At 46.7% G+C, this 23241-nt stretch overlaps 10 protein-coding genes across 10 annotated transcripts; 5 read left to right on the top strand and 5 right to left on the bottom strand.

The window, feature by feature from the left end:
* Positions 1 to 6: 6 nt before the first annotated feature.
* V1513DRAFT_435372 (uncharacterized protein) lies at positions 7 to 4472 on the top strand. Its single transcript, XM_066896606.1, has 7 exons — positions 7 to 173; positions 269 to 401; positions 471 to 785; positions 848 to 1034; positions 1084 to 2904; positions 2963 to 3113; positions 3163 to 4472. The coding sequence occupies exons 1-7, from the start codon at positions 129 to 131 to the stop codon at positions 3976 to 3978; spliced, it is 3468 nt and encodes a 1155-aa protein (XP_066756609.1). The 5' UTR covers positions 7 to 128; the 3' UTR covers positions 3979 to 4472.
* Positions 4302 to 4586, top strand: V1513DRAFT_435371 (uncharacterized protein; the record flags this gene model as incomplete). Its single annotated transcript, XM_066896605.1, has 1 exon — positions 4302 to 4586. A coding segment is annotated over exon 1 (176 nt), but the record flags the coding sequence as incomplete, so codon positions are not given.
* V1513DRAFT_435370 (batten's disease protein Cln3) lies at positions 4473 to 6588 on the top strand (the record flags this gene model as incomplete). Its single annotated transcript, XM_066896604.1, has 5 exons — positions 4473 to 4743; positions 4801 to 5140; positions 5190 to 5401; positions 5452 to 5943; positions 5999 to 6588. Coding segments are annotated over exons 2-5 (1348 nt in total), but the record flags the coding sequence as incomplete, so codon positions are not given.
* A 112-nt stretch (positions 6589 to 6700) lies between these two features.
* V1513DRAFT_428808 (uncharacterized protein) lies at positions 6701 to 7045 on the bottom strand (the record flags this gene model as incomplete). Its single annotated transcript, XM_066896304.1, has 1 exon — positions 6701 to 7045. The coding sequence occupies one exon, from the start codon at positions 7043 to 7045 to the stop codon at positions 6701 to 6703; it is 345 nt and encodes a 114-aa protein (XP_066756606.1).
* Positions 7046 to 8368: 1323 nt separating this feature from the next.
* Positions 8369 to 11086, bottom strand: V1513DRAFT_392944 (HbrB-like-domain-containing protein). The gene is made up of 2 exons (XM_066895305.1): positions 8788 to 11086; positions 8369 to 8733 (listed from the first exon to the last, which is right to left on the bottom strand). The coding sequence occupies exons 1-2, from the start codon at positions 10946 to 10948 to the stop codon at positions 8561 to 8563; spliced, it is 2334 nt and encodes a 777-aa protein (XP_066756605.1). The 5' UTR covers positions 10949 to 11086; the 3' UTR covers positions 8369 to 8560.
* Positions 11087 to 11822: 736 nt separating this feature from the next.
* V1513DRAFT_372174 (uncharacterized protein) lies at positions 11823 to 14937 on the top strand (the record flags this gene model as incomplete). The annotated part of the gene is made up of 3 exons (XM_066894768.1): positions 11823 to 12463; positions 12518 to 13782; positions 13841 to 14937. 3 exons carry the CDS (start codon positions 11823 to 11825, stop codon positions 14935 to 14937), a joined length of 3003 nt encoding a protein of 1000 aa, XP_066756604.1.
* A 404-nt stretch (positions 14938 to 15341) lies between these two features.
* Positions 15342 to 16480, top strand: V1513DRAFT_435360 (SGS domain-containing protein). The gene is made up of 4 exons (XM_066896603.1): positions 15342 to 15512; positions 15600 to 15696; positions 15752 to 16205; positions 16260 to 16480. Exons 1-4 carry the CDS (start codon positions 15472 to 15474, stop codon positions 16289 to 16291), a joined length of 624 nt encoding a protein of 207 aa, XP_066756603.1. The 5' UTR covers positions 15342 to 15471; the 3' UTR covers positions 16292 to 16480.
* V1513DRAFT_435356 (signal recognition particle, SRP19 subunit) lies at positions 16418 to 17628 on the bottom strand. Its single transcript, XM_066896602.1, has 3 exons — positions 17169 to 17628; positions 17003 to 17105; positions 16418 to 16950 (listed from the first exon to the last, which is right to left on the bottom strand). The coding sequence occupies exons 1-3, from the start codon at positions 17535 to 17537 to the stop codon at positions 16469 to 16471; spliced, it is 954 nt and encodes a 317-aa protein (XP_066756602.1). The 5' UTR covers positions 17538 to 17628; the 3' UTR covers positions 16418 to 16468.
* Positions 17629 to 18265: 637 nt separating this feature from the next.
* On the bottom strand, positions 18266 to 20868 carry V1513DRAFT_9812 (class II histone deacetylase complex subunits 2 and 3-domain-containing protein). Its single transcript, XM_066900651.1, has 2 exons — positions 20802 to 20868; positions 18266 to 20739 (listed from the first exon to the last, which is right to left on the bottom strand). The coding sequence occupies exon 2, from the start codon at positions 20381 to 20383 to the stop codon at positions 18539 to 18541; it is 1845 nt and encodes a 614-aa protein (XP_066756601.1). The 5' UTR covers positions 20384 to 20739; positions 20802 to 20868; the 3' UTR covers positions 18266 to 18538.
* Positions 20869 to 20903: 35 nt separating this feature from the next.
* On the bottom strand, positions 20904 to 22832 carry V1513DRAFT_9827 (uncharacterized protein). The gene is made up of 4 exons (XM_066900652.1): positions 22226 to 22832; positions 21821 to 22052; positions 21455 to 21743; positions 20904 to 21404 (listed from the first exon to the last, which is right to left on the bottom strand). The coding sequence occupies exons 1-4, from the start codon at positions 22613 to 22615 to the stop codon at positions 21371 to 21373; spliced, it is 945 nt and encodes a 314-aa protein (XP_066756600.1). The 5' UTR covers positions 22616 to 22832; the 3' UTR covers positions 20904 to 21370.
* Positions 22833 to 23241: the final 409 nt, after the last annotated feature.

The raw sequence follows: 23241 nt of genomic DNA, 5'->3' as shown, positions 1-23241 counted from the left end.
CGTCCCACCGACTACAGCCAGTCATCTCACCTTTGTATCTGGTCGATCGTCTATCTATACAATTCGTCACGATTCCGTCGAATTTCTTTTCCTCTTTCCTCTCCCGTTTCTCCCCTCTTGTAGATCCTATGGATTTGGACAGGCCCGCTGCTGGAATAGTCGACTCCTCCGCGGTAAGTCTTCAAATTACCCAGGATGGTTGATCTGGATGCACCGGTCCCAGCATCGCCATACGATCCATATACTGATCTTGATGCTGTTTTTACAGGATGATACGGATAACGAGAATATGTCTGTCGATACACCAAGTACTCCGTCTCCACCCCTAGAGGTGTCGCAGGTGTCGTTGCCGGACAAGCCCACTGAACAGGTGGAGCCATCTGTCATTCTCGCCGACGATCGTATGTTTTATTGGATGGTAATTAAATAAAGCCTGACTGGGTGGTTATACTAATTGCGGTTTAATTTAGATTCCGCTATGATGGGCAAGGTTTGCCCATCGCTTGACGATCTGGAGTCCGAAGAGGAAGGTTATTATACTTGGCACATCGACAGCTGGCGGAAGTTAGAGAAACGATTGCATGGTCCTTCTTTCAAATGTGGAAACTTTGAGTGGAAAGTTCTATTGTTTCCTGCTGGGAATGCAGTGGACTGTGTTTCCTTGTATTTGGAGTGCTGCCCTACAGTGAAGATCACGGATGAGGACGACCAGGATTGGTCTGTGTGCGCGCAATTTGGCCTTGTTTTATCGAACTATCGGGATACTTCGATTTATGCAGAGCATCGTAAGTAGTTTTATTCAAATTAGGAATTATATTGGGGCAATCACATTAATGTGACCATATAGATGCGAGCCATAGATTTACCCCCGAGGAAAAGGATTGGGGTTTCACTAAGTTTTATGAACTAAGGAAACTCACAGCCAAGCACGAGGATAAGGATGTACCTCTCGTAGAGGACGATAAGGTGAATATTACTGCATATGTTAAAATCATCAAGGACCCAACTGGCGTTCTCTGGCACAACTTCATCAAGTAAGAAACAAGGAAGCAATCGTCTAGTGTGATACTAAACTTGCTATAGCTACAACTCTAAGAAGGAAACTGGCTACGTCGGACTGCGCAATCAGGGTGCTACGTGTTATATGAATTCACTCCTACAATCGCTGTATTTCACCAAGTACTTCCGAAAGGCAGTATACCAAATTCCGACAGAAAATGATGAACCGATCAGCAGCGTACCGCTTGCTCTGCAGCGGGTGTTCTATCAGCTTCAGACGTCAGCGCATCCTGTCGGCACTCTCGAGCTCACCAGATCCTTTGGCTGGGACACGACCGACGCGTTCACACAGCATGACGTACAGGAATTAAACCGAGTCTTGATGGATAACCTTGAAGGCAAAATGAAGAGTACGAAAGTTGACGGTGCGCTTACTGAACTCTTTGTTGGTCAGATGAAGAGTTTCGTTAAGTGTCTAAATGTCGATTTCGAGAGCTCACGAAGCGAAGACTTCTGGGACATTCAGCTGAACGTGAAAGGAATGAGAAATCTTCATGAATCCTTCAAAGACTATGTTCAGGTCGAGACTCTTAATGGCGAGAATCAGTATCAGGCTACTGGATATGGTCTTCAAGATGCCGAGAAAGGTGTAATCTTTCAATCGTTTCCTCCTGTCCTTCATCTACAGCTTAAGCGATTCGAGTATGATTTCAACAGAGACATGATGGTTAAGATCAATGACCGACATGACTTTCCTCTCGAAATTGATCTGCAAGAATTTCTTGTTCCGGACGCATCCAAAGATGAATCCTGGGTCTATGTACTTCATGGTGTTCTTGTTCACAGTGGTGACCTCAATGCTGGTCATTACTATGCCCTTCTTAAGCCTGAGAAAGATGGGTATTGGTATAAGTTTGATGATGATAGGGTGACACGTGCAACGCTCAAAGAAGTCTTGGACGAGAATTATGGAGAAGATCCGCACCAGCAATCACAGCTCAGCAACACAACATTCCCAGGTCAGTATCCGCCCATTCGACAGTTCGGCAAGTTCTCTCTCAAGCGACATTCGAATGCGTATATGTTAGTATATTTGCGAAAGTCCCGAATTGACACAGTTCTGGCACCGCTCGCCGAAGAAGACACCCCTCGGCATCTCCCAGAACGCCTGGAGCACGAAGTGAGGGAAGAGGAGGCGAGGCGTAAAGAGCGTGAGGAGCAGCATCTTTATATGTATGTTCGAATCATGAGCAATCGACAATTTATGTACTACCATGGTGTCGATATTGGACCTTGGTCCGAGGAGGCCCATGAGGAGAGCCCGCCAGAAGCTCGGCCTATGACATTCAAGGTGCTGAAGACTTCAACCATCAAAGATCTGCGTGAGCGTGTTGCTAAAGACTTGGCAATTGATGACTCGTCGACTATCCGATTCTGGGTAATGGTGAGCCGGCAGAACAAGACCTTGCGACCGGATATTCCTTTGCTTGACGTGCTTCCACGTACTTTGGAGGAGATTAAAGAACGACAATCTGGAAAGTCACCTGACTTGCGACTGTGGATGGAGGAAGCCCAGATTGACCCCGAGTCTAACACTATTGTTCCATGGCAAGCAGAAGGCGGCCAGACGGCGAGTAAGCTTCTGATATTTCTGAAGTATTTCGATCCGTTCACGCAGACTTTGACCGGGATGGGTTGTTGCATAGTTGGTCGAAACGACAAGGTGTCCGACATATTCCAATATATCATCAAGATGGTGCAGTGGCCGGCCAATACTCAGATCGATCTGTATGAGGAAATCCAGCCGTCTATGATTGAGGCAATCAAAGTCAAGCAAAGTTTCGCTCAAGTGGAGATACAAGAAGGAGATATAATATGTTTCCAGAAACATTTATCCGATAGCGAGTAAGTGATTATATCCGTGTATCTACAGTCGTGAATGTGAAGCTTACTTGCGATGCAGGCCGGTAAAGATTAACGGTTGCCATGACGTCAAGTCATACTACGACTTCTTGCGAAACAGAGTGCTTATTGTGTTCAAACCAAGGTTCCAAAATGGACCCGTCCAGGAGGAATTTGAACTTTGGCTGAGTTTAAAGGATAACTATCAACAGGTGTGCAATATTGATTTGTTCGTCTTTAGCGTTGCTAATACTCGAGTAGCTGTCACAAAAAGTCGCCGCTCATTTGAAATGCGACCCCAGTCATATTCGTTTCACGACAACGCAGTTATCTGGATCAATTAAAACTATTATTAAGGCCACTTCCACCCTCAATCTTGGTCAGATGCTGCACACCGGCTACTCGCAGATCTATTCCAATGTCGTGCTTTACGAAGTCTTGGATCTCAGCTTACAAGAATTGGAGACCAAGAAGGCATTGAAATTGATGTGGCTGACGGATGGCATCACCCAGGAGTACCAGTATGATATCCTAGTTCCAAAGAATGGCACTATGAAAGACGTTCTTGAGGTGCTGAAGGTGAAAGCGAATTTGTCTGAGGAAGAAGCTTCTCGTGTCCGATTCTTTGGTGTCCACATGAACAAACTACATAGACTTTATCCAGAGGACTACTCGGTTCTGTCTATTATCGACTCAACCCAGCTATATGCAGAGGAGATGACCGAGGATGATTTAGACAAGGCGGAAGATGAACGATATATTGAAGTCTACCACTTCCAGAAGGAGCCTATTCGCAGTCATGGAATACCGTTCTACTTCTTGCTAAAACCCGGGGAGAAATTCGTCGATACAAAGGCACGCCTGCAGGAGCGGACGGGCTTTAAGGACAAGCAGTTTGAGAAGATCAAGTTTGCTTTGGTTCAAAGAACACAGTATTCCAAGCCGTTATACCTGGAAGATGAGCACATTGTTTACGACATGGCTGAGAAGGACGATGCCATTGGCATGGATCATCTTGACAAGACGACGTATAAGAACTTGAGGCATGAGCAGCGGGCGATTTTCATTAAGAATTAATAATTTCTGGTTTATTCTAGAGTATCTTGACTTGGAATTTTGTTCCAAAGCCGGAATTTACAGCCATCTTTTGTGCTCGATATCGGTATTTGGCAGCTTTGGGTTTAAGGATATTCGTGCTCGGCGAAAGGTTCGCAATAAAAAATGCAGGGTGTTGGTAGTGAAAATGGGCAGATTTAGATGGCGGTAAAATTTCGTCAGAAGATGGTGGGAGGCGCCGGTGTCGAAAATGAAGAAGTTTCCATGAGTTCTAAGTTTGTGCTTTCCTCATTTGTTTTACGCGTTTCACTTTATGGCAAAAGACAGTACATATTTTGATACATATTTTATTGTTGTCATTTCATTGATATTTTTATTTATTTACATATATTGGTACGGAACTGTCTATGAGTGTGTCCACATTTCTTCTGAGGATTGGTGTTCATTATTGTGCGTTGTCTCTGCTAGTTGCATTCCAATGTCTCCATTGCTATAATTGTAGTTCTTACTGGTGCAATTTACTATTTGTTTTTGCTTATATCTTTAATTACTTGTGCCAAATTCAACTTCTCCCAATGACTAGATGAGCAGTCGCCGCCGTTCATTTTATTTGGGAATGAACCGTAATTATCGGCCAGTGGTACAAGTTAGGAGATGGCAAACTCGACTATATGTATGATCGACACCATGCCCGGTGCGGCTTATCCAACTTAACTAAACTTCAGGTGCCAATTTCCCGCTATTCATATACCTTCCACAGATAGACAGAATTCAGTTACATTCCAGGTAATCTTTAAGTTTCTCCTGCTATTGCCGGCAAGTCTTCGCCCACTAACCGTGCAGTACTCACGCGCATCTTTGTACTCCGCGAAGGCACACCGCAGGCAAGAGCTCGAATCGACATGACGGAAAGTGGGTTACTAGTCGAAGAGCGGGAACTTGAGCTGGAGAATGCGATACAGCCTCAGCCATTGCCTCCTACGACAAGTTCTCGGTCACGGTTGTTTGCAGCGTTTTGGATTTATGGACTCATTAATAACGTTCTTTACGTTATCATTCTCTCCGCAGCACTGGACCTAGTAGGCGCGGATGTACCGAAAGCGACAGTTTTATTAGCGGATGTCATGCCTTCATTTTTTGTGAAGTTGACCGCTCCATTTTACGTTCATAGGATTCCGTACAAGTACGTTGACGCGTTACTCGTTTGCTGGCAGACTCTAACAGTCTCGCAGAATTCGAATATTCATATTGGTTGCGTTGTCGCTGTTTGGAATGCAATGCGTCGCTCTCACCACGTCCATTAGCGCTCGCCTATTTGGTGTTGTTCTTGCCTCGTCATCGTCTGGCTTGGGCGAGCTTACGTTCCTACAGCTCACTCATTTTTACTCGCCTCTCAGTATGGCAGCGTTCAGTTCTGGCACGGGCGGTGCCGGATTAGCTGGAAGTAAGTGGGATCTGATTGTTACTCTCGATAGGCGTTCTAACGACTGCCAGGTTTTCTCTATTTGGTTGCGACTACTTGGTTGCGACTGAGCGTCCGCGGAACCATTTTCGCGTCTAGTCTTCTACCTCTTCTTTTCTTTTTTGCGTTTTTCTGGATTATGCCACTACCAGACCCACATCTGGCCTCTCAGTCGTCCACATTTGCTTCTTCAGCGAGAACACCGGCATATTCACTTATCCAACACGAGGAATCTAGCATGTCCGCGTCAGTGTCTTCTCCGATAAATGACGATCAAGAGTCTCTGCACAGCAGAATTGATTTCTCCAAGTCACAATCCTTAGAACAAATTATGGAGTCTATGAACAGGACCTTTTCGCGGTTGGGTCCGTTATTTTTCCCGTATATGTTGCCTCTGATGTTGGTGTATATTGGAGAATACGTTATTAACCAGGGCATATCTCCTACTTTACTATTCCCTATTGAGGAGATGCCGTTTACCTATTATCGTGATGCGTACGTGACATACGGTACTTTATATCAATGTAAGTCTAATTCTTTGGCTAACCGTGGAAATATTGACGTTGACTGATAACGCAGTGGGCGTCTTCATCTCAAGATCATCTTCGCCTTTCGTACGCATTCGAAGACTTTATGTTCCAGCCACATTGCAACTCGTCAACGTCGTCATTCTCACCGTTCAATCGATGTACGCGTTCATTCCAAACGTTTACATAATCATGATTATCATCTTCTACGAAGGCCTGCTAGGTGGAGCAGCGTACATCAATACGTTTTTGCTGGTCAGCGAGACCATTGCGATCGAGGACCGTGAGTTTGCTATGGGCGCGGTTGGTGTTTCTGATTCTGGTGGAATTGTTGTCGCTGGCACAATTTGTCTGTACTTGGAAACGTTTTTATGTGCTTATCAGAAGGCTAATGGACGGCCGTACTGCGGCATGACGTGAGTGTTTCAGGCGCACAAAGAGAAACTGAAGACACATGAGACTTGATGGTGTTGGTGGGTGGAGTTGTAGTATGTCTAGGATCTTCGACACAGTTACGTTGGATTGGTGTTGCATTATGGCACGGATCCAGTTGCCTTTTTCTATCTGGATACTTTAATTGGTCGATGCGTGCATTTACTCAATACTGCGCTAGTTTTAATGAGAAGTTGCCTGATTATGCAAGCGTGTTCCTCCAATGGTTGCCCAAGTTGCCCTATCTATGATACAAAATTTAAAACTAAAGTACATTTTTGCCAATATCCCATATGGCGCAATACCGTCAGCATTCCGTCATCTATTCATCTTTCTCTTGCTCATCGTCATCTTCATTTTCCATTTCACCATCCAAAACTGTCCGCTCAAGCTTCGCCATCGCATCGCGATCTGTGTCAGCGTAAGAATTGTCGATCCGCTCAGACAAATACGCATTTATCTCAGCCTGAAATGTCTGCAATTGACTAGCCAGAGCATCTAATGTATTTTGACCATCATCGTCGTTACTATTCTCACAAGATATTGATGTAAGTGGTACAGTAACGGTATGTGTGGTCGAATTTGAGACGGTGCTTTCGGTTTCTGCGGAGGCTTTGAATGTGTAAAGAGCGCGAAGTTCGGATTGTGAGGATGCATCTGTCGTCATTGTTATAAGGATCCTCGGACTTGCCGTATTGAGATGGTAGCTATCAGGTAATGCCACGCAAAGCTGCTACAATCAATTGAACACCTATAACTATAATAATAATAAAAATAACAATGACGAAATTGGTCATCGAACGTGAATAGCCCTAAACCTACTGTACAATAATTTGACGTGTACGCCGCACGTAAAAAACTTGTTGTGGGGCAGCGGATGGTTATCATACCAGCAACAAAGTGTGATTTATCATCCGTGTTATACGCAGCGGCCTTCGGTCCGAAATGGAGACGTTGCGATACGAGTATGCAATATGTAAGTTGCTATTCTGAAGAGCCCTGCGCGTATCCAAAAGTTGCAAATCTAAAAGTCCTCTTGTTCGAAAGGGACAAGGAGGCCGACTTCTTTAACAACATCGTTCATGCCGTCCGTCTCATAGACGTCGAAGGGCAATCTACATATTAGGGCAGTACAAGTAAAGAAATATAGCCTTTATGCGCAAGTTCACGTAAATGAGCCGGAGTTCAACAAGCCTTTGGTCTCTAATGCATTTGGTGCAAGACAAACGTAAGTGTAAAGCTTGGCCGTGACTGTTAGAGCAGAATTAGAATGGCAGCCTCGCCATGCAAGAATGATCTATTTTGCTGAAGCCGATAGACCTCTGAAGCGTGCAATTTATCCAGACAGAGTCTAAGCGAAGCAACGAAGCTGGAGGGTTCAGCTCCCAAGCAACACCGCCTTTAGGGGTTGGGTTAGGGTGCTCGAGATATTACACCTTTTTTTTTATTTTTTTTTGGCAGGACCATTTTCATTATTATTTACAGTCCTTTCAAATCACGTTTTCACGATATCAAATGCCATCGCAACCCACATCACGAACACAAGTCCAAAAATCCAAATCGGACACGTCAAAACGACATGTAGTGCACCACCAATCAAGGATCATTGCCAAGTCAAGAAAACGGGTCGTCGCAGCACGCGGAGTCAGTATGAAGAAACGCAAGCATTTAGCTGCAAAGCAACATGCTCAGGCAGAGGATTTATTGCAGGATATTGACGACGACGAGTTGATTGACATGGGCCTTTTCAATACGGAGGCGATTAAGGCGAAGAAGGAGCAAGAGAAGAAGGAACGTTTGGAGAAGGAGATACGACAGATGGCCGAAGAGCAGATCGAGAAAGAGAAGCAGCAAATGGATTTTAAAAATGATTTATTAAAACAGTTGGAGAATTTGGGTGCGTTGTGCGTATAGTGCTGAATATGGAGGTTTGGGTTGATTCGTTAAATGGGTTACAGGATCTCACAAGATTGGCGTTTAAGGACTAGGATTCATGATAGTTTGTAGATATAGTGCGATAGTGGGAAACAGAACTAAAAGTAAACACCAAGAGCGTACCGTATCATAATCAAACACATTGTCCAAAATATAAAAGCAAATTAAACTCCATCCGTAACCTAAGAATACTAACTTTTTAGTGCCGCACCATAACTCGCATCCGCAGAAACTAGATATTACAATATCACCGATGCTGTGACCTGCTAGCCACCCATAACCGGCGAACCATTTTGGCTAACTCATCTACTCGCTGCTGCTTTTCATCTCCGGAATTGATAGACGAAAGAAGACCCATGCACTGTAATAATCGAGGGCAAGTGTCCTGTGGTAGGAACGAGGACTCTAGAGAAAATGCATCTGCTGTGAGCGTTAGTGGACTACACCCACAACGACCAATATCGGTCAACTTACTTTTAAGCCTCATGTATAATGGCAACACTATCCAGTCCCTGAAAGATACCATCGCCATAATTTTGATATTATTGAACTTAATTGGTTGCACTTTCTGCCGCTCCCAAAACTTTGACGCTTGATCCTGCGACAACACATCTCCAATACCCTCAAACTCCAACTGCAAGGGAACAAAGACCGCTTGAATATACGGTAACACCGACGCCTGAAAAAATTGCCATAAATCTCCGACATGCTCGACCAGCACATTGTCGGTTATTGATTGCACCTGAGGTGCTGGATCAAATGCAGATATGCCTAGTCGCAAAAGATCTCGTACTTCATTGATCAGTGTACCAGGATCTCTTTCCGAGATTCGACGTTTCGTATGAAGCAAAACAAGCTTGTTCAGATCTTCAACCGGAACTCGCAAGCCGTCACCTGCGAATAATGGCGTGACTCGCGCACAAAGAAATGGCCACACATCTTCCAGTGCTTGCTCACCTATCTTGTTGATATCCTTATAGCTCATTGTCTTCACATCAAGGGCCGATATGCTCTTTTGTAAACCATATGGTGCATATGGTGCATACGCCGGTGAAGCCGGATTAAATGAATATATGCTCCCAGCATCAGAAATCAATTTTGAATTTGAGGAGCTTGACGAGAGGATCGTTCCCGGATGCGAATCCTTGCGCGGTCGCAATAGAAGATGATGCTTGTGTTGCTTATCAGTGGGTCCAGTCAGAGTAGTTGTAGAGGGATAAGAATAGTACGATGGAGGTGATGCTTGCGAACTGATGCTGAGGCGGCGAACGTCTAGTGAGAGGGTCGGTCGCACGTCGAGAGAAGATATCGGGGACTTTCGTGGTTTATGATGACGGTCGCCTTCGCTGCCTTCTCCATTTATATGATGCTTTGACGTTGACACAAACAGCGTTTGCTGAGATGCGTTTGCTAGCGAATTCTGTATGAGGGGATTGGATGGTGTAGTGTTCAAACTTCCGTTGGACGATGCGGAACTTGAACCCGAGCTAACTCCGCCAGCTTCAGCGGCTGAGTCCGATGGAAGTACTTTATTATGATGAGGATGTTGCCGTGGTCCACCTGTGAGGATTGGATGTGGATGTGGAGGCGGAGGAGCAGAATGCTTCGGTTGCAGAAAAAACAATCGTGCTTTTGAAAGGGCGGAATGGTCACGAGTACGTGCACCAAACGATCCCGCGGTTGATGAGGATCCGCCGACTGCGCCTGAAGAAAGTTTGGACTTTCCAGTAAGAGCTACTAGAGACGTTGAACTAGCCTTCTTCCGTAGCTTATTTGTTCTTGATTTTGCGGACGAGCTCGCTGGCTCTGACTTCTCAATTATTAACGACACGGCGGACGCATTTCTGTGGTTGCTAGGACCGTTTCTGAGTAGAGAAGATAATCCAGGCCTTGATGTTGCATGCGTGGTTGAAGGAGCCGTTGAAGGTTGCGATGACGATTGTTGATGAGATAGCGATGTAAACTTTGTCGTCGCCAATGGTGGGACCATCCGGCGTGGCGCCGCGTGTGTAGTCGACGCAGCCGAGAAGGACGGCGTAATTGATCCATTAGAAACAGTGGATATCAGCGCTGACGTAGTACTTCCCAGCGTTGTGAGTGAATCTGTCGACGATTCCATTGACTGCTGATGAGCCAGATCTACACCGTCGGCCTCTGACCCCATTCTAGATATCGGCGGAATACCAGCATATGCTGAGTCAGCATCACTGTCGCTGAGGCTATCTTCATCCTCCCCAGGTTCTGCAGTGGGAACGGACCGTTGCGGGCTGGCCACGTCGGGCGTTCCTGGTTCAGTTGTCACGGCCGCCTCTTGGATGACGGGAACGATAGACACTGAGCTACCAGACGCCATCTCACTGTGCATGTATCCCCCTGCATGGCTCTGTGCGTGATATGTACTCGTAAAAGATGGTACGAACAAAGACGACGCGGATCCGGGCGAAGACAAGCCACCGGCAGCCGGACTCAGAGGTTGACTTGATGATGAGGATATCGACGATGATGAAGCAGATCGTGGACGTAGCAGTGACGATGCCCTCGAGCTTCTTCGGGATCGCGAAGGAGCGAATGACACGGGGGACGTGGTGGAAGGATGTTGTGGCAGATCCGCGACTTCTGTAGGCGTCGAAGCCATTGTATCGATTTTGCCTTCGTCTGTTTGTCACTATAGCTCGTGGCCACAGTACTGAGATACAAGCGAGCTTATCAGCACTAGAGGATCATAAATTCATAGCCATGGATACCTTTTGACGCTCTGGATACGAGTGAGGCCTAGTCAGCGAGACTATTCGGCCGCCATATCTTTCAATGACGAACTTGGATGTTAGGGTTACGCATTTTAGGCAGTTCGTTTTCTTTGCTGACAGGAGAATACGGAGGCTGCTATATCAGCATAATTTACAAGCAAACTATGACACTGCTCAGAAATTGATAGAACCATTATTTTTAAGCTTTCTGTATACATATGCATTAGAATAATATTGGATCTACCTGAAGCGCAAGCCATAGCATGCCATACTAAGCTCCAATAGTTATGTTCGTCCACGCTGTCCAGAAGTGGTGTCGGCTCGACTTCGACCGTTTGGCCGCTCGGAGTCACCTACTATTGGCAGAATTATGCCGTAACCGCACAGGCATCCCGGCACAAAAGAAATTCATTCCTTGCCGATCCCGACATATCGGACCGATGCTGCTGGCTTTATGCCGCGTGTGGATTTAGGTTTGTCCAACCAATGAGCACGTTTGTCACATAAATGCGCTAATCCGGATACAGCATAGCACCGAGTATAACGAGGTCGCAGCGAGACTTGTCGGGCCGAAACGACCGGTTTCCGGCAGAGGTGCCCATCAAGAGATTCTCCGCTCACCTTTTGCTCCTGCGCTCCGCTTCGCATTCATCATTGTCTCGCTCGTCTCAAGCTTTGGTCTAAAGTCCCACGGAATCTGCATCTCTCAGATTGCGGATTTAAGCTTATCGGCTTTGCTTTTGCCGTCTAGCGCACACCCTGATGGCGAATTACACCTCGTTACCGCCTATCAACATCACCGGTCCGAGGCCGACATCTGGCCGACAGCTGCCAGGTAACAACGTGTATTACCACAACCCAGGGACCATCTCGAGTGGAGTTCCACATCAGCAACAGCAGCAGCTACAACAGCAATTGCCGCCTGGTAGAAATGTGTCTCAGCATTCCCTACTGCCGCCACCTTCCCCGCAATCGTCCTCCTCCCTCTCGACGTCATCTTCGGTACCTTATTCGCTGTCGTCGCTGATCCATCCGACATATCGACCATCACACATGTCCCAACATCGTGGTCTGGTGGCGTCGCCGTCTGCCCCAGAGGCAAATTCTACTGTCCTCATGTCTCCTTCTTCATCGGCGTCAGCTGCTTCGTCACCGGTGCAACCACTGCTATCGTCCATTGCCGCTCGATCCACATCAGATGAGTCACCTGGTGCCAATCCATCTTCTAATGCGATCGACGACCATAAAAGATCTAGGGCGTGCGATCATTGTCGGGCATTAAAAGTTCGCTGTGTTCCGCATGACGAAACTGACCCAGCTGGAACTTGCCATAGATGCTACAAATCTTCACGGCAATGTGTATTTACAGTGAATCCACGAAAAAGGCAAAAGCGAACGGACACGTACGTTATCATTATATATATAGATTCCACTCTCAGGTACTAACATATCTGCAGGCGAGTAGCTGACTTGGAAAAGAAACTGGATGAATTGACTGCACGCTTAGCAGCTTCGAAGGGGCAGGAAGACGAGGGGACAGCGGCTGAGCGAGAGGTTTTGACGCCCAGAATGGCCCATTTGCCATCACCGTCTACAAATGGGCAACGGTTAGTGCAAACTGAATCTGATGGGCAAACTGCTCCTCTCGTGCAGTCGCAAGCGCAAAGTATGGCCCCCCCTCAGCTGGTGGTTAATGGGAATTCGTATCCTACGCCGCCTCTGAATGCTCCGAAGGAACAGCATCAACTGCATCAACTGCAGGCACATTTGCGACCAGATTTTTCCTCCATATCGGGTCTTGCGGAGCTGGCATCATTGCGAGCGGATGAACTATCTGCGTTTTACAAGGCGTACAATTCACCGGCGCGGCAAGCTGTCGATGTATTGGCCTTGCGATTTGTGCAGCCTCACCATATTGAGGAGGTTTTCAGGCGCTACAATGTCAGCGAAGAAATGGGACAGAAGGCTTTCGATTACTTCACTTATAACATGCTTCCTCACATGCCGTTTCTCTACTTCCCACCGAATATGGTTTTTCGCGAGGTGGTTATGAGTAAACCAATGACAAGTCTGGCAATTTTGAGCATGTCTATCACCAAAACGAGAGATACGCTTGATCTTGCAAGCCAATTAATGACAGAACTCTACCGAATTGTCTCCGAGCAAGTTTTCGTTGTTGGCAATAAAACTCTGGATCTTATTCAGTGCCTGATGATTATGTGTCTTTGGTACAACCCGCCGGAGATCTACGAGTGTAATAAAGTTAACATTTTCACTAATTGTGCTGTTACACTTGCACGCGACCTCGGCCTTCATAAGCCCCCGCGGTTCCAGAGTCATCGGAAAGTTGAAACACTATTTAGAGCTGTTCAGCCTGTTGACACGCAGTCTTTTGAGTGTCGCCGGATCTGGCTGGGTCTATTTGTGGCTTCGTGTCTTCTCAAGATGCTTTTCAGAGATGCTGATGTGATCCGCTGGTCGCCCTATCTGGATCAATGTTGTGACGTTCTGGATGTCAAGGATGCCGTTCCTTCCGATTATGCGCTTGTTAGACTAGCGAGGCTGCACAGGATCATCGAAAATATCGGTGACATATTTCATTCTTCGGATTACAGCGAGCCGGTCGAGATAAACGATAAGAGACTTGTCCATATGATTAAAGTCTTCGAGCGGAGTCTGAGTGATTGGAAAAATGCGTTACCTCCTGGGGGCAAGTCTGATGGTGAGTTGTTTGTGGGGATATTTACATTTACATGTGCAGTCCGACTAATGATTTCTAGTGCTGCTGTTGACTTCGTACTATAGCGCGCAGATATACCTCCATGAGGTGGGTCTACATAACAAGACGAACCGCAATGATTTCACAGTTCCGTTCACTGAAGACTCGATAAAACCAGATCCCCCAACTATTACACCGTATCATGCAGAAGCAATTGTATGGTGTATAGCCTCTTGCCACGGATTGATCGATTTGTTCTGCTCGTGCGATATCCCCATGCTTTCATTTGTCCCAGTACATTGCCTAGGTCGCGTGACGTACGCGTGCACGATCTTGCTGAAGATTGCGTTGACAGTGATCAAGACTAACAGTTTGACGTCTGTATGCTCGCTTAATATGGTGCGGCCGGAATACTATCTTGGGCGGACATACCAGAAGCTCGCCATTCTGTGCGGCGAAGGCCCCGCATCACTCGTTGCTCTGAAGTTCAAGTACATTTTGGGAAAGCTGTACTTGTGGTTTCATAGCCAGAAAATCAGTAATCCGTCAATAGAGCCTGGTGACAGCTCGAGAATCGCGACTCCTCAGGCATCTATTCAGTCGAACAACAGTGGTGCGGATACAGATCGTGCGAACGTCTCATTCCGGACCTTGCCTGAATATGAGTCGAAATTAGTGTCGTCATTGAGTTCTACGGACGCAACTACGTTGGAGATGCTCAGTTCTGTCGCTGTACAAGAGCAGCAGACGACGACGTCGAATGATGGTCGCGCGCAGGGATTCCCCTCTTCAGTATCAGTAATATCATATTCGCCAGATGAGGAGGTTAGGATGCCAGGCACGAACATGACAGTGTATGAGCATATTCGCGAAGAACATCTACAGGAACAACGGCAGCAGCAGCAACGGCGAGAGTCGGCTAGTAATGCGACTCCGGTGAACGGTCCCAGTACTCCAATGCCTGCGAATGGCAGTAGTTCGTATTCATCAGCGCCAGTTGCGGCAAACATCGATGCAGATGGGTTTATGTTGAATGACGTGTTTGCTCCGCCTTCCAGCCTTGATTTAAGTCAGTTGCTGGTCGATGATGCGTTCTGGATAGACGTGTTTTACAAGAAGAACGGTCAAATGCCCAATATTGAGACCCCGGCGGGGTGAATAACATGAGTTTGCCAGCATGATCGCTTTTTAATATGTGCAAGTCAGATTTGCGTTGTGTACATTTAGGTTTTGGAGTTATGATATTGGAAGGGCCACAATGTATTAACTATTTATGACAGCGAAAATGCTTTATGTGTAACTATAGTCCCAGGTGTGGGGTAAACAGCTGTAATATGCGTTTTATAGCGGCGTGGATGCCTAGTGTACATATTTTGTTCAAGTGATTTAGGACTGAGGTAGCGTTTGCTAACTTTATAAGTCGAGTAATCATGCAACGAATATTGTTCCTTGTACATGATTGCTGACAATGGATGAAAAATTAATGCGGTCCCACACAGAAAACATTTAAACCCTAAACCGACCTGCGACGTTTCTGGAAAATGACGACTAATTTCGCCCATGTTCTGTACCACCCAACAAGCGATCTCTAAAACAAGCGGTTGCTACCACCGCGAGTATAATTAACTATTCCCATTTCTTGGGTCGACACTCGCACACTGAATAGGATTTAGTTACAAGATATATAGTAAGATGTCCGCTGATGCCGCGATCGGCGCGAAGCCCAAAATTCGGTAAGCGAGCATATAGATTCAGGATTTAGAGATTGATCTGGGCAAACAAAGCAGTATGATTATATTTGCTAACATTGGGCGCCTCAGACACGAATGGTATCAAACCACTGAAGATGTGACCTTTACGCTATTTGTAAAAAACGCCCCCAAAACCTCTACGGTGGTCTCGCTGCTGAAGGATTCAGTGAGTTTTTTAGCCAGTATTTTGAAACTATAGACACACTAACAGTACTGTAAAGTTCTCTATCACATATCCACTCCCCGGCGGCTCGGAATTCAATTTCGAGATAGGCCCACTAGCGGGCGAAATCGATCCCGAAAAATCGAAGTACCTAATCCTTACCACCAAGATCGAACTTAAACTACGAAAGTCGGTTCCTGGAAAATGGGCAGCCCTCGAGGCATCTGAAGCCGAAGTCGCTGTGAAGCAGGATGCGCAACCTTCCTACCCTACGTCGTCCAAGAGGGGTCACAAGAATTGGGATGCTGTAGCTCAGGATCTTGCAACGAGTGCTTTGACCGGCGACGAGGACACTGGAGATAGTGCGTCTGCATTTTTTAAACAGTTGTACGAAGGCGCAGATGAAGATACGAAGAGAGCGATGATGAAGAGCTATGTTGAGAGTAATGGCACTGCACTAAGTACCAACTGGACGGAAGTCAAGAAGGAGAAAGTTAAGACTGAGCCTCCAAGTAAGCTCTTCCAAAACTATGGAACGTGACATGTTAGTACTAACTTTTTTGCAGAAGGAATGGAAGCGAAGGAATGGCAGTCCTAAGCATTAATGTTGATATCGTATACGTTGAAATCTCCGCATCTCGGGCATCAGGATAATATCTGGCTGGTTTTGTTCTGTGTTGTATTATATATGTGAATCAAAACGTCACACACTGGCACTCGTTAATTTGCTGGGTCCGCATTCACCATATATTGATCCAACTATCTATGTACTAGATCATTTTCGTGATTTTCGTCCTCCACGTCCGCTAGAGCCACCGGCTCCTCCCATTCCACCAAAACCCTTGAGACCTCCCAAACCCCCAAGACCGCCTAGTCCACCAAGACCTCCTAGTCCACCGAGACCCTCCATGCCACCTAACTGTTGCAGTGCATTGAGACCACCCATACCTTCAAGGCCCTTAAGACCGCCTGGAAGATTAGCGAGGCCAGGTGGTAGTTTCCCGTTAGCAAGACCCTCCAGGCCTGGAAGTCCCATGCCGCCACCCAGGTCTTTGAAGATATTGTCCGAAACGCCTCCTCCGGTCAGCGCACCACTATGAAGAGGCAATATGTCATTGATCTTCCAACCTCGAGGAACGGCTGGCTTATCCGGTGGTTTATCGTTGGGCAAGCCCGGTATAGGTAACTTCAGCGGATCATCCGGGGTTGTCGCATGATCTTTCAAGTACCCAGCAACTTTTCTGTACAGGTGACGTTCTTGCCAGAATGTCAACAAAGAATCAAAGAATTAAAAATCTTAAACACATACTATTCTTGATATTAGGATTAAGTAGTCGCTTCGTCTCCGGGTCTTTCAAAAGTACACGCACACGTCCAGGATTCGCCCAATCCTTAGGATGAACTTTCTGAGGCTATGATTGTCATTATTTAGCAAGAATTCATTCGCCTGACTAGCTATGCCACCAAATACGCACCTCAAAAAAAACCTGAATTCTTAAGCTGGCACAAGCATCCGCAATAGTCTTTGCAAGAGGATTTTCTACGGCGAGTTCTTTGTTCACTCGCCGGCCCTCGTGATGTGTGCGTCGCGCATCAAAGTACACCGGATACACCACCTGCCATTCCTTGAATATCGACGGATCCTGCATGACCTGCATTTGTCCTGTACCGGGCATACTATGGAGTGGCATAGAACTAGGGCCAGAGGGTCGCGCGTAACTGGCAGTCGACGACGATGCAGACGACGAAGGCTGACGTGTTGACGCAGCAGCCAAAACCTTGCGGGGATCAAATTCTGATGGATCGAAGTCCATGTTATCGATATCATCTACTTCTTCGAGCATTGTGTCTTACTCTTTTCGTAATTAGCGCTAGATTGTGATATTGTTGAGGAACTATAAAGCTATCAAATTATACTTCGAAAGAAAACGTACAAGGTTAGGGTTTCCTAGAGCTGATTCAGGACAGTATTTGCGAGCGTTGAAAATGGGCACACTTCTTTATTTACATTGCAAGGGACTTCGATTAGAATTAATTCCTTATCAATACATATTCTTACAATCCAGTGAGTAGCATATTATAGAACCAACTTTTCTCGAATAACACCACAAGACATCTCATGCGTCTACAATACCTAACCGATCAAACATTTTGCAAAACGAAAATTCACGCTCCTAGAATTGAGCTGACGCTGGAGCTGAAGTCGGTGTAGCATTTCCCGTAGTAGCCGGTGACGAAGCTCGCGACCGTGTTGTAGGACTGAGACCTCGCCTTGGAACACTGGAAGAGCGAACGCCATAACGCCCCCGCGTGCCTTGCCTATCAAGCTGCAGCCGTTTGACACTGTTCTCGAGATTTTCAATACGAAGATTAAGCTCCTTGATCATGTCGTCCTTCTGAGCTCGTTCACTGTCCCACTGCATCTCTTTCAGACGTACAATCTCGCCGTTGACTTTCCTCTTCAGCTCCTCATTGGATTCATATAGAGCTTTCAACTCCAATGCAGCTTCAGCGGCAGCCGTAGATGCCTTCTGGTACTCGGCGCGCATATAATCAGTTTCAGTGGTACGATTATGTAACTTATCGCTGAGCTTCTTGTTCTCGTCCTCAAGTTGAGCTACCTTTGTCCGCAATTGCTGCAACTCTACCACATCCGCGCTACCAGCCAAGAGAGTCTGTTCAGCAATCTGCAGCTTGACCTTGACCTCGGCAATCTGTTCTCGTAACCTAGTCTTCTCGGCTTCGCTCCGCTCTATGCGTCTTTCTCCAGTCTTCACACAAGCCTCAAGCTCTTCATTGGTGGCAATCAACTGATTCATCATCTTATCTGCATTCTCGTACTTGATCAGAAGCCTGCTGTGATGCTCCTTATACTGTGCGAATTCAGATTCTTTGGATTGCAGTGCCAACATCGTCGATAACTTTTCTGCACTGAGTTTCTGCACAAAAAAATTAGCAAGTCAATACCCATATATTTAACGAAACTCACTTTAATCATTTCTTCCTTCTCATCAATTGTCAACGCATCGAGGTCCGCCTCGCTGTGATAATCACTATCACCATCATGCATGACGACGTCGCTGACTCCAGAATGGTCATGAAAAAGGTCCTCCTCAGAATATAATGAACCATTCTTCTCGAGTAAATGTGGTGCTATTGTCCTCTTTGCGGGCGACCGTGGTAGCTGCAAAGTCACTGATCCGCCAGCAACGCCATCTGATTGTCTCGTACACTTCAGAATATGGCGAAGGGCGGTTTCAATACCGAGATTCAGCGACTTTTGGTTTTCTGCGTCGAGAACGTTGAGCAGCTCGGAAACCATGCTCCCTTCTGTCAATTCCGACAGCGCTTCATCCACCTCCGCCGGCGTGAACTCCCGGACTGAGAACATTGTGGATGGAATATCTGCTGAAAATGAACTATCCGTGGACGAAGCTATCAAAGATACAGGAAACATTGTAGTGCACCCCCCGGCGAGCCATGCAGGCAGCTTCGCCGGCATTGCATCAATCTCTTTGACAACAGCGTCGGGAAGTTTACCGGCCTGTGCGCGAAGTAATGTTACAGCTGTGATGATACTGCTCAGAACTGCACTATCGACGACCGATTCATGAAGACCCAGCGTAGCAGCGGCACCTAGCAGCGCATGTTCGGAAGTATTTACCGACACCAATCGCAATACCGGGACAGTCGGAATATCATCTTCAGTTGCGACGCCACGAAGTTGAAGAACCTGTGACTCGGATCCGATAAAGCTCGCATCCAAGGCGACCACAAGGTCGACTTTCGGAAGCAAAAACTTTTTTTTCTTCGAGCTTTTGTCAGTAGCAGTCGATGGGACAATAATGACTGTGACTTTCGCGAACGAGTCATGCTCGGAATTAACGTCGTCCTCTTCGATTTCCGCATCCGATGCAACAGCTCCATCCCGCCTTGCATACTTTATCCTCTTGCCGCCAAGAAAATTGGAGACAGTATCCATCGTGTGCCCTTCCCGCGCAACTATTCCCAGCTTAAGGCCAGTCTCCTTAAATACCGCGATAATGTTGTCGAGGATTCTGAATTTTTCACCGGAATGGACAATATAGCGGGATTCATCCTTATCGCTCAGATTTCGTGGCATCAACGTAGGTACAAGTAAGTAAGGATGTGTCGCTGCGAGCAACGTGCGATTGAGAACTTTTAGCATGTCCTGAGCTAACCGATCCCGAAAGGTCTTACTACTCGATCCAAAGTCGCAAAATCGTAGGATCTCACTTGAGTGCAATATTAAAACTTGCTCGTACATTTGTCGTTGGAAATCGCGCAGGCCAACAGGTACGGCATATTCTGCTGGTCCAAGTCTGTATTTGTCTAACGTTATGGAGCCATCGGTAACATTATTATCGGGAAGTCTTGCAACACCAGATGCTAGACCTTCTGTCATGGCCTTTGACGCTGAGTGTGGCGAGGTTGTAGGGGCGAACGCCATGTGTGGTTCTGGAGAGCCAGCTCTCGCAACCTCTACATCCTGCATCTCTTGGGCAGTTCCTTGTAATATACTCTCCACGGCTGGCGCGGAATTTTCTGTAGTGTTCAACGAGATGTTGGAGTTAACGTTTAGCATCTGCGTATCAAGATGCGGAGGTTGTGGAAAACTGTCAAGGTCGAAATTATTGATATGCTCGCCGTCGATGTTTCTAGTTTCCATTTTGGCGTATGGGACCTGTGTTAACCAGCCTTCAACTCGGTGAAATGCCTGCTCTTCAACTAAATTGAACGGCGCGGCGGAAGCTTCCGGGCCCTGATCTGGAGCAGATTCGTTGGGCTGGCTATCAGGCACTGGACTGTTGACAGCTTCCGAAAAGTGTACACGCTGGCTTAACTCTTCTGGAGCTGAGTCTTGCAGAACTCGCTGATTACAAGTCTGACTGTCTTCAACGAAGGAAAATGTTTCGGGTCCTGCTTCACTTCGTTCTGGGGACTGCCCGCGGTCTTGTGATGCGGTTGCGGGAACTTCAATCTCTCCTGCCGCCAGTCCAAGAGAAGGCTGAGAGGGCACACTACCTTCAAAGTCGAAATACAGTGTTAATCCCGAGGTTCTCAACACTTAATAGCAGAGAGCATACCTTTTGTAGACGGTGAGTCTTCACCTATTGGCTTCAATAAAGTGCGCACTGAAACGTCTGAAATTTGGGGGTCGCTATCTGAAATAGTTGTCTTATAGGTGACCGAATGCTTTGATAACGACTGAGATTGACTTATTGGGTCAATAATAGGACTAACCTCAGAATGCGCCTCGAGACTACTCGCTTTTTGAGCACGTTCACTGTCTTCGTCTGAAATGTCAATTACAAGCTGATCCGGTTGCAATCGGCTAATTACTGTCTCAGCAGACGCATCCAAGATTAGCTCAAAGTGGCCGGCTACAGGTGCTGATGCAATTTCCGAATCGGATACTAGCGACGTAGACTGTGTTCCAGTATTTACCCGTGAATGCGATTCCGATTCCGATTCCGATTCCGACTCCGATTTCGACTCTGAACTAGAACTCGGAAAAAGTGGTTTATTCGTCCAATTTAATCTGCGGCCAATCTGTGGCTTTCCGTGTCGTAATGACTCCTCAGTAATAACTGGCAGATGATGGTCGAGGGGGACCGGAGGTAACTTGACACACTCGAACGTTCCAATAATCGATTCACCAAATGCCGTTTGATTTCTCCGAGGAGATACTAATTCTTCTAATGAGCTTGACAGTCGGGGGGTCGCTTGTACCACTGACTTTGACTTTGATATCTGCTGCCTAGATCGAAACTTGCTTAATCCAATTCGTGAATGATTAGCTGATGCAGGAGTTGTGGAGAGCCCTTGTGACGGAGATCTAGCAGAAGTTGAGGGGCCCCGGAGAGTTGCTTGTAAATATGATAGAGCTGACGCGTACGACGACAACGAGGGTTCGAAAGATGGTGAGTTAGTGGACCGCTTCTGTTTCTTGCGGACACGTCCACTCTCCGCAGGGCTATCGTCGTCACTTGGAAAATCAACGATATCTTTTTTCTGGACAGTGGACGCTAGACATAGCAGTTAGTATTACCGATCTAACCCAAGCCCGTCGTCTACTGGGCGGTCACAGAGAAGTAGGACTTACTCGAAGCACTCCTCGAAATGGCGCCGGACGCCCTTAGCGGCCTTCGTTTCTTAAATAGAAGCGCAGGTGTCAGGACGGGTTTTGCTGAAGGCGACTGGGACAAATTGTCTTCGTAGGATGCTTGTGAATCTGTGTGTTGATACTCTTGAGTACGTCCTCGCCGTACCTTTGCGACGCCTTGACGATCGTCCCAGTCTCTGAGGAGCTGTTCTGTACAATCCTGACGGCGAACCTAACCCAGATTTACATTAGCAAGTCAGGGTAACTCACGCGTTTTGCTCGCAGGCAAAGAAGCGCAAGGAAAAAAATATATTGGCCACCAGCATTCCCAAACTTGTATCCATCTTTGTTCCATCTGATAATGACCTTAAACAGAGCTTGGTATAGGTAGAGTGTATAACATACCCAGCTAGGTTCGTAGGGAAGGCCTGTTCTCGCATCCTTTCCAGACCAGACCACTAACACCCGTCCTCTCTTCTCGTCTCTAATATGATCGGCTGTGTAATACAATCCACCTTGCTGTCTGTCTGATTGCCGCGTACTCGTAGGCATCCGCGCAGGATGTTGCGGCGTATCTTCATCAGAGTGTGGCTGTTGTTCCTCCACTTCATCCGAGTTAGAAACTGCTGACGCGTCACTCCCGTCTTCTTCAACTTCTCTATCTTCTATGTAGTCACTATCTTTCTCATCAAATGTCCAAATATCATGTGGCTCTAATTGCGAAAATTTCACTTCGGCGATTTTGCTTTCGCTTGCTGCTGAAGGTTCCCGCGAAAGAGCACGGGACCGCGACATAGTCCCAGGATTCAATGCAACAGCAGTTGGCGTCCGTAAGGTCAACTGACGCGTACAATATCAATAAGTAACAACCTATTGATGCATTCTAAATGGAGTCAACAGATAGATCAGAATGGATCTCTGGCCACGATAAACAGTGGTTGCCTCCGGGTTGTCGATGCTCCGCGAGACGCGACTCCGAAACGTGTGGAGGAATGCTAATTTGGTGCCGATTCTGTGGCCCAACATGCTAACTTACTATTAGCAACCTCAGAGAAGAACGGCACCCAAAATAAACTTAGACAATGGGTTTGGCGATGGAGGGCAGGGCTCTCTTGACGTCATGCAGAAATTGTATTCACGTCAACCGCAATTCTGATACAGATGGAGATTTTTTAAATATCAAAAGTAGTTAATAGGTAGTATTTGTTTATTAGTGAGTCTATTGCTGCATGACTGATCCGCCTAGCAAAAAACCCACAAAACTCGCAAAACCCGCAATATTGCGAAAATTAAGCGGAACATTTGATATTACGGTGTATTTCCTGCCTATGCAAGTTGTCTCTGGTTTCTGGTCAATCCCCATGAACAGTTATGTTCAGCCTCTATCGCTGTACTTTCTCCACCGCATTGCGCGCAACCAA

The sequence above is a fragment of the Lipomyces chichibuensis genome, assembly GCF_038497645.1.
Source record: "Lipomyces chichibuensis strain CBS 12929 unplaced genomic scaffold V1513scaffold_1, whole genome shotgun sequence".
Classification (NCBI taxonomy): domain Eukaryota; kingdom Fungi; phylum Ascomycota; class Lipomycetes; order Lipomycetales; family Lipomycetaceae; genus Lipomyces; species Lipomyces chichibuensis.
Note: the sequence above shows the minus strand (reverse complement) of the source record. Positions and strands in the feature narration are given on the sequence as shown.

What these genes read in the sequence shown, in the direction of transcription:
- V1513DRAFT_435372 (XM_066896606.1), top strand. Translation starts at nt 129, where the DNA reads ATGGATTTGGACAGGCCCGCTGCTGGAATAGTCGACTCCTCCGCG. An exon ending in TGTCATTCTCGCCGACGATC is followed by an intron (nt 402 to 470) that starts GTATGTTTTATT and finishes GGTTTAATTTAG; the next exon opens with ATTCCGCTATGATGGGCAAG. An exon ending in TTCGATTTATGCAGAGCATC is followed by an intron (nt 786 to 847) that starts GTAAGTAGTTTT and finishes GTGACCATATAG; the next exon opens with ATGCGAGCCATAGATTTACC.
- V1513DRAFT_392944 (XM_066895305.1), bottom strand. Translation starts at nt 10,948, where the DNA reads ATGGCTTCGACGCCTACAGAAGTCGCGGATCTGCCACAACATCCTTCC. An exon ending in ATTATACATGAGGCTTAAAA is followed by an intron (nt 8,734 to 8,787) that starts GTAAGTTGACCG and finishes CGCTCACAGCAG; the next exon opens with ATGCATTTTCTCTAGAGTCC.
- V1513DRAFT_435360 (XM_066896603.1), top strand. Translation starts at nt 15,472, where the DNA reads ATGTCCGCTGATGCCGCGATCGGCGCGAAGCCCAAAATTCG. An exon ending in TCTCGCTGCTGAAGGATTCA is followed by an intron (nt 15,697 to 15,751) that starts GTGAGTTTTTTA and finishes AGTACTGTAAAG; the next exon opens with TTCTCTATCACATATCCACT. An exon ending in AGTTAAGACTGAGCCTCCAA is followed by an intron (nt 16,206 to 16,259) that starts GTAAGCTCTTCC and finishes ACTTTTTTGCAG; the next exon opens with AAGGAATGGAAGCGAAGGAA.
- V1513DRAFT_435356 (XM_066896602.1), bottom strand. Translation starts at nt 17,537, where the DNA reads ATGCTCGAAGAAGTAGATGATATCGATAACATGGACTTCGATCCATCA. An exon ending in GAATTCAGGTTTTTTTTGAG is followed by an intron (nt 17,106 to 17,168) that starts GTGCGTATTTGG and finishes TGACAATCATAG; the next exon opens with CCTCAGAAAGTTCATCCTAA. An exon ending in TAATCCTAATATCAAGAATA is followed by an intron (nt 16,951 to 17,002) that starts GTATGTGTTTAA and finishes CATTCTGGCAAG; the next exon opens with AACGTCACCTGTACAGAAAA.
- V1513DRAFT_9812 (XM_066900651.1), bottom strand. Translation starts at nt 20,383, where the DNA reads ATGGAAACTAGAAACATCGACGGCGAGCATATCAATAATTTCGACCTT.
- V1513DRAFT_9827 (XM_066900652.1), bottom strand. Translation starts at nt 22,615, where the DNA reads ATGTCGCGGTCCCGTGCTCTTTCGCGGGAACCTTCAGCAGCAAGCGAA. An exon ending in CATTTCGAGGAGTGCTTCGA is followed by an intron (nt 21,744 to 21,820) that starts GTAAGTCCTACT and finishes TGCTATGTCTAG; the next exon opens with CGTCCACTGTCCAGAAAAAA. An exon ending in CAGCAGATATCAAAGTCAAA is followed by an intron (nt 21,405 to 21,454) that starts GTCAGTGGTACA and finishes TAGAAGAATTAG; the next exon opens with TATCTCCTCGGAGAAATCAA.